Here is a 9,086-nt window from a genome sequence, read left to right on the forward strand (position 1 = left end):
ATCACTTTACTGCTTGTTACAGCTTGAATAATTTTTAACAACCAGAAGTGGGCCTTGAGGAACCCCTGTGCTGAGGATTCAATAATATATGAGGCCATCACTTTAATAAATGCATCTTGAGCTCATCGCCATAATGTAACTGTTATGGTCTTGTACGGGGGGGGGGGGTGCTAGTGAGAGGTGAGTGTGTGCTCACCTGTGATCGCGCATCGCATTATTCAAGTCGTGAGTGTGGAGCGGAAGGCTTTGACATCTGCTGCAGACCCTGGTGGTCATGGAAAACCTGGAAAAGTCATGGAATTTTAAAATGGTCATTTCCAGGTCTGGAGAAGTCACGGAAAAAACTAAAATCATAAAAGTTTTGGAAAAGTTATGGAAATGTGTTATCACGTGTTCATTTACACCGAGTTTGAAATAATTAACGTTTTTTAAAGAAAGACGCTCAAAATATAAGCCGGCGTACGCAATCAATACGCAATATTTTCTAAATTGTTCATGTTTATACCGAGATTTCAGTTTGGTCATGGACATTTGGTTTAAAGTCTTGGAAAAGTCTTGGAAAAGTCATGGAAAAGTCATGGAAATCCATTGGTCAAAATGTGTCAGAACCCTGTTTCAAGTTCTTTTTTTGTTGCTCTGAGGACTCTGAAAAGAAGAATGTTGGAGTATTCAACCTGCTGCCTTGCTCATTGCTCACAGCGTGTGAGCTCACCTCCAGCTCAGAGCCTGCAACCATTATTGAATCATTTGAGTCACTCGGCCTCAAGGAATCAGATAATTAGACGCTTAACCCTCCTGTTACCTTTAGGGTCAATTTGACCCCATTCAATGTTTAATGTCGGTGTTCTTTGGGGTCAATTTGACCCCAGGCTGTTTTTCACTGTCAAACATATAAGAATATCAACTTTTTTATATATTTAAAGGGCTATTTAGGTAGTCAACAAACAAACATAAAGTACCTCACACTTAAACTTGGGAAACAATATTAATTCTAATAATTTTCTGGAGGTTTTAATTGCTGGGGTCAAATTGACCCCGAGGGTAAAATATGTCAGTAAATATAAAGGTAACAGGAGGGTTAAACATTGAATGGGGTCAAATTGACCCTAAGGTAACAGGAGGGTTAAACACATCAGAGCATCTCTGAGCTCCCAGGTGCAGAATAAGAGTCTCAGTTGAAGCCATTTCTTCATTTGCTGAGGCAAGTCTCTCACATTGTACCACCGGAGTAAAAATCCATATGGCTCGAGCACATATCCATCAAACCCTCCTGCTCTTCTCCGTCCTCATCACTCGCGGCGTTGACACCGGGCCGAGGGCGGGAGAACGCCTCGGCGGCAATGAGGCCGATCCGCCATCCGGCTGGGGACGGATACTCGCACTGCTGTCATCGCTGCTGGAGTTTTTTGGGGGCGCTAGCGGCTTTTCAGCATTCCTGTCTGTCATCTGTGTTTCCACACACACACACACACTCACACCCCCATGCCTCTTGTTCCCGTCACTCTGACTCTCGTTTTTTTCGGACGCGGCGAAGTCGGTGTGTGACAAGCGGGGGGAAAGTTGCGTTACGACCCGGACCCCAACGCTGAGGAAAGGAGTGACGGGGCTAACGAGTTAAGACGGGACTAGAGAGGGAGGAGGGAGGAGGCAAACGTAGAAACGACATGCGGCACACGATTAGCTTAGCCACACATAAACTAACTAGAACGGGCACTCGGTAGAGCGCATACCTTCGCATATCACAAGATTGGGCATTGAATTATGAACATTTTGGCATTAGTTTCATGCCAATTGGATAGAAATTGACCGCGCTATGGTAAAAAGAAGATTTTGACCTTTTCATGACCTTGACATTTGACCCGATCGATCCCAAAATCTAATCAAATGGTCCCCGGATAATAACCAATCATCCCACCAAATTTCATGCGATTCGGTTTAATAGTTTTTGAGTTATGCGAGTAACACGCATACAAATAAATAAATACACGGCGATCAAAACTTAACCTTCCGCATTTTCAATGCGAAGGTAAATATGAAAGCGTGAACGGGGCCTTTTTCCATGTCGTCTGGAGTGACTTTCTCATTGTAAATCTGAGCGGACAAAGAGCTGAATCTGCAGATCAGAGTCCCATTCAGAAGCAACGTGAATCATTTCAGCACTCTTATTATTCACCTCCGCGGTTAACGTTGACGCCGGCGAAGCAATACCGACCGCATCGTCGTTATTCCGTGAAAAGAATGCCGTGCAACCGAGTCTGACAGTTCCTATAAGGTGCGATGTGTCGAGCCGCGGTGCAGTTCTGCTAACCGGTGCGATTTCCTGCACGGGGAGAATAAAGGAAATCCTTTCGGAAGAGGAAGCTGCCGCAGCTCAAATTGATGATAGCCTTTCCACCAAATCCATGGCGACTTTTGTGTGTGTTGTAAACATTCTGGCTGATGTGCAAAAATAATAGTTTGCAGGAAATATGAAAAGGGTGTAGAGACAAGCAAACCGAGTTAAAACCAGCAGGGGAAGAAGAAACACACGAAGGGCTCCAAAACGACAAGAGGCGAGGGAGGTTCCCCAGGAGAGGAAGAAGAGGTCAGGCGGGGCTCGATCAGGCCGGAAATAACCGGGAGGGGAATGGAAAGAAGCCAAACGCCATCAGGAGGGGCATGATTAAGATGGGAAGAGGAAAACATAGAAAAGGAGGCGGAGAGGAGAGGGTCAGACACGACCGGAAGGAGGAGGTCAACTCGGATGACAAAATATCATAAATGAGATGCGATGTGGTTCAACTCTCTTACACGAGACACCGACACAAGAAGAGATATTCTCTGAATGTTAAAATGCAATAAAAATATTAAAAAACATTGTCAAATGTGCATATATATATATATATATGTATATACATATTTATATATGTATATATTAATATACATATACATTTATATAAATATGTATATATATAAATGTGTATATATTATCTACATATGTATATACATATATAAATATATATGTATATATATATAAAATGATGCTACAAAGACCAAAAAGCATTCTACTTTTTGTTTAAAATATTTCGTCATTATATTCGTATTTCCAGTCTTGACTTCCATTCACCCTCCACACATGTTTAATATCTGGTTCCTCCATCTAACCCTTGTACTCTCTCTTTACCTTTCTCCAATCCAGGAGGACTTTCGGAAAAAGGTTCAAGATTACGTCAAACGCTACGCCAGATGATAGAAGCCACCAAACCAAACTGCTCTACCTTGCCTCTGCTAATCTTGGCCAACTGCCCCCCCCCCCACACACACGTGTGAATCAACAGCTGACTCTTTGACTCTCCCTTGCTGCCCTGCTGTTCACAAGCTTGCAATAAACTCTACATTGCGAGAATGAATTAATAATAATAGTCGTTTGAAAAAGAAAAGAAAATTCAGACGCTATGCGTTTTAAGTAAAGACTTGCAGACGAAAGAAGACGACGCTGCCACGATCCCGATAGATTGAGCGTTACGAAGACCGCGAAGACCACGATGTCCGTTCATTGTGACCGCTGAATGACGCCGCCTCCCCCGAGTCCCGGAGTCAAAAGGCGAGGCACGGAAAACGACCGTCGAGGGATGTGGCGATCCGCCAGTGCGCGATAAAAAAAAAAATGTATTTAAAAAACAAACGGGGAAAGGAAGTTGAGTCCAGGAGAAAAAAAGAAGACAAATCAAGAGAAAGAATAGATGTGGCTGTCACGTCTCTGTTCCAGTGCCTGCTGTGTTTGTGTCACTCCAGAGAAGAAGCATGTCCACAGACACACACACGTATTCACAGGCCTCCAGCTCCACGAGACGGCATGGGAATGACCACAATGTCCGTCCTGTCATCCTCTTTGCATGTCGTCACACACACACACACACACACACACACACCACTCCACTCGCATTAACACACTTTTTGTTTAGCGTTTTCAGCTCCCGCGGGATAAAGCGAGACTAACACCGCAGACAAATGTGTTGCCCTGTGTTCAGCGTCGCCTCGTCGTTGCCCGTTTGTTGTCCTCACACACACACACACACACTCTCACACACACACACACACTCACACACACATACACACACACTCACACACACACACACACACACACTCACACACACACTCTCACACACGTACACACACACTCACATACACACACACACACTCTCAAAAACACACACACACACACTCACACACACACTCACACACACACTCACTCACACACACACACACTCTCACACACACACACACACACACACTCACACACATACACACACACACACACACACACTCTCACACACACACACACACTCACACACACATACACACACACTCACACATACACACACACACTCTCACACACACACACACTCACACACACACTCTCACACACTCAAAACACTCACACACTCACACACACTCACACACACACACACACACACACATACACTCTCACACTCACACATACACACATACACTCTCACACACACATACACACACACTCAAAAACACTCACACATACACACACACACACACACTCTCACACAAAAACACACTCACACACACATACACTCTCACACACACACACACACACACACTCTCTCACACACACGTACCTCTTATGGTTGGAGAGGTTTCATCATATTTCAGTGCAATCATCAGATCCTGTGACATTGACACTTTGTTGGTGTGTTGTTACATCACAGCGGCTTTAAAGCGAAACAATGACGATGATTTTAAAGTCCTGATTCAGGTTTCATTTTTTTAAAAATCCCTAATATAGAATTGTACCATTTCTTCCAAGTCCCAAAGACTGGTGTTCATTCTCACTGCTCTGTGGTGGTTCTGCAAACCGACCCGGTCAGCGTGGAGCAGGTGAGCCTTCAGCAGAACCTCCTGCACCTGCTCCTTCACCAGCATTTTCCTAAATATACGACCTGATTTCTTGAAGAAAATGGGTTTTTTTTAAATTCTTCTTGATATCCAAATTGTCATTTTCAATTTCATTTGACATCGTCAAAGTTTTCCTTTTAAAAGCTGAACGCTAACCGGGGCGTTCACACTCGTTAGCTAGTGAACGTGAGTGCGCTGCTGCTCTTCCGCTGCCATTGGGGATTTTGGCCATAAAATCCGTTTTCATTGTGTGTGTGTGTGTGTGAGAAAGAAAGAGGCTGTCTCTGAGCCAGTGAGTGTGTGTGTGTGTGGCCTGTGTGCGCTAATGTGTGTGTTCCTCTTGGCCCTGGCTGGCGTTGTGCCTCCAGTTTGAGTCTCACATCGTCACCGCCACACGGCCCTCGCTCCATGAGGCAACGTGTGACCAGTGGTGCACAGAGTGTTAGACACGGAGGAGAGGATTGAAATGCTGTTGTCAAAGGGGTGTGTGTGTGTGTGTGCGTGTGTGCACTGACCCATATGTGCTTGTTGAGCGTGTATGTGTGTGTGTGTGCACAGACCGATATGTGGTTGTTGAGCGTGTGTGTATATGTGTGTGTGTGTATGTGTGTCTGTGCACAGACCGATATGTGCTTGTTGAGTGTGTGTGTGCACTGACCCATATGTACTTGTTGAGCGTGTGTGTGTGTGCACTGACCGATATGTGCTAGTTGTGTGTGTATGTATGTGTGTGTGTGCACAGACTGATTTGTGCTTGTAGAGTGTGTGTGTGTGCACAGACCGATATGTGGTTGTTGAGCGTGTGTGTATATATGTGTGTATGTGTGTGTGTGCACAGACCGATATGTGCTTGTTGAGCGTGTGTGTGTGTGTGTGTGCACAGACCGATATGTGCTTGTTGAGCAATGTGTGTGTGTGTGTGTGTGTTAAAGTGTGACGTGTTGAAGCGATGTGATTTGTCCGCATGCTCTCCCTCTCTCTCCTCCGCCTCGGGGTCAGCAGCTCAAGTCGTTATCGTTTTCTCGGTGAACGTCGGCGGAGCGGCAACACCGACAAACAAAGGCCTCAGAACAAAACCGCATCACAGCGGGCCGGGGGAAGAGAAGTGAGCGTGGGCGTTGAGTGGTATTCTCCAGCACGGTGTTGGACCACTGGACTGGAGTCAGCCTCACCAACACGCTGACTCGCCACGCCGCCTTTACTTCGGTTATTTGGTTCTTTGGTTATTTGATTATTTGGTTATTTGGTTATTTGGTTCTTTATTTATTTGGTTCTTTGGTTCTTTATTTATTTGGTTCTTTGGTTCTTTCTCCCCGGATGCCGTTGCGACCGTGTCTCTCTGCTTGAGAAGATTAACAATGTGTTCTTCTTCAAATCCTCAACCGGTTCTTTCTCAGATTGTATATCCATTTTTTAAGATATATTAAAGAGAATATAGATGAAACAAACGTGTCTCGTGGGTTTCATTCACCGAAGGTGGGGTTTTTTTATGCAGAAGTTTCAGCGGGTTGGAATTATTATTGGAAATAAAGATTAGTTTCTAATGTGCAAATTATTTTCTCCAATAATCATTTTGGGGATAAAATAGGTCAGAACATATTTTATCCAACGGGCAACAGATACGATGGAGCGTACGAGTGCAGGACTTTCACCCCGGAGGCCGCTGTTCGTGTCCTAGTGTGAAGTCAAGCATCACACTTCAGTGATGACGTCATAGTCACGTTGTTGTTTTTTTAACACAAACCATGATCAAATTTTCCGACCCTGAGTTCTACATTTTTATGTAAAAGGCCCGATATTATTCTAAATAATTTTAATATTTCAGTGGTCAGCTGGTTGTTTGTTCACACACACACATGTTTTACTTTTGGTAAATTGTACATACAGCAGGACCTCTGTCTGCTATTCACTGACCTAGAAGTGTGTGTTTCTTATCCAGAAGAGTATGCACACAATAACTATCAGCCATTCTCCCATTTAACTTGGCTGAGGCAGAATCACACACACACACACACACACAGTGCCAACATCTGCCAGTCACCCACACAGTCTATTATTATACCTAGTTTTTGGAGGAAACACAAAATCATACTGTACACTCGCCCTGTAGCTATTCTAACTTATGAAAGTCCGGTGTGTGTGTGTGTGTGTGCGTGTGCATGCGCAATGACAGCTGGCAGCCAGGTAACGAGATGGTCGAATGCTATAAATCACCTTTCCCGCAGCTTCTTTTTAACTAGCCTCGATTAAACTTAAAGTACATATTTATATGAACCTTCCTTGGGGGGGAGGGCGAGAAAAAATAACGAGGACCACACATTAAGGAAGAGATGAGTGGGTTTAAATGAAGGGTCATTCGTCACATAAATTGCCTGCAGCACAATCCACAAGTTACATCCAGAACAAGAGAAAAGTTTTAAATATATTAAAAAACTCATTGATATTCTGAGGTAATTTGGTGAGTTACTAACGCTGATTTAATGAAATATATCTGAATAAATATAGCCCAGATTATCTTCCGCTGCAGTAATTGCCACCCCTCTCCCTGTGATCGACAGGGATTAAAGCTCATCTATCCGGCCTGCTCCTTTTTTTTTAATCTCGTGACTAATCTCCCGAGTCATTTCCTCACACAGTGAGCAATGGAAGGCGCATTTATATTCCCGGTGTCGTTGTTGTGGTTCATTAAGGGCTGGAAGCTCACGCAGGATGTAATAAACGTCATATTACAAAGGGTGACTCATACTTGGGTGGACGCTAATCTAGCCATTCATTTGTTATCATTTTTTTAAATTTCCACATGTATCATTTCATTAATAAGTGTAGGTGTCAACTCTTTTGTTGAATATCATTGTCTTTTAAAAAGGAAGTTCACATCCCGTATTCTCCTCTCGGTGTACATAGAGAATCAAACCGATGTCTTTGGAGCAGTACAGGGGCGACTGTGGGTCCGTGGTCAGAAGGTCCGTCTTTCAATCAGGGGGTTGGTGGTTCAATCCCCGCCCTCGTCGATGTGCCCTTGAGCAAGACACTTAACTCTGAATTGCTCCCTGTAGCTGTTCTAACGGTCTATGGTTGTAAGTCACTTTGGATATACACTCCCGTTCAAAAGTTTGGGGTCACTTAGAAATGTCTTTATTTTTCAAAGAAAAGCACTGTTTTTTCAATCAAGATAACATTAATCAAAAATACACACTATACATTGTTAATGTGGTAAATGACTATTCTAGGTGGAAACGTCTGGTTTCTAATGAAATATCTCCAGAGGTGTATAGAGGCCCATTTCCATCAACTATCACTCCAGTGTTCTAATGGTACATTGTGTTTGCTAATCGCCTTAGAAGACTAATATCTGATTAGAAAACCCTTGTGCAATTATGTTAGCACAGCTGAAAACAGTTATGCTGGTGATATAAACTATACAACTGGCCTTCCTTTGAGCTTGAAGTTTGAAGAACAAAATTAATACTTCAAATATTAATCATTATTTCTAACCTTGTCAATGTCTTGACTATATTTTCTATTCAATTTTCAATTCATTTGATAAATAAAAGTGAGTTTTCATGGAAGACACAAAATTGTCTGGATGACCCCAAACTTTTGAACGGTAGTGTAAGTGGAATATGTAATACAGCACAGGCCTACCGACCGTGGCTCGGCTATCCGGGATAAGCTGACGACGAATTGATTCCGGGAGTTCTCATCCAGCTATCTTGTTGTTGTTGTTTGAACTCAGTCAGAGGATTGATTAGTCAAGATTAAGTTATCTAGGATAATCACCATGACCATAAGTTCAGTTACGCAAACACCAGGCATGTTATCGGCCGACTGGATGGCCATTGGCGGTTATCATGACATCGTCATTAAAGGTCCTTTATTTCATCAAAGGCCATTGGCTGTTACCATGACATCATCGTGCTTCAGAGCACCAAACGGCACCTGCCATTGTGAAAGTCAAACTTCAGGTATGAGCTACAAAAGCACGACAGGATCGCCTCCTGCATGAAAGTCCCGTGTTTGTTACATCATTCCATTATTTCTCTGAAGCGTGTTTTTTTAATTTTTTTTTTTACCATATTACACATTTTTGGGGATGAAGATCCCTCGGCAGCAGGAGCGGGACTTCTCCGTATGCCCGTCATCCCTGAGGCCAGACAGTAAGATCATGGATTAGATGT

General features: G+C 43.6%; 1 protein-coding gene across 1 annotated transcript in view; it reads left to right on the forward strand.

The window, feature by feature from the left end:
* Nucleotides 1-4,116, forward strand: part of ube2f (ubiquitin-conjugating enzyme E2F (putative)) — a 31,313-nt gene extending 27,197 nt beyond the window's left edge. Inside the window, exon 10 of the mRNA XM_056431675.1 lies at nt 3,179-4,116. Coding sequence (XP_056287650.1) covers nt 3,179-3,229 — 51 coding nt within the window. The 3' untranslated portion in view covers nt 3,230-4,116. The remainder of the gene's footprint in view (nt 1-3,178) is intronic.
* Nucleotides 4,117-9,086: the final 4,970 nt, after the last annotated feature.

This window comes from Pseudoliparis swirei, chromosome 2 (assembly GCF_029220125.1).
Source record: "Pseudoliparis swirei isolate HS2019 ecotype Mariana Trench chromosome 2, NWPU_hadal_v1, whole genome shotgun sequence".
NCBI lineage: Eukaryota > Metazoa > Chordata > Actinopteri > Perciformes > Liparidae > Pseudoliparis > Pseudoliparis swirei.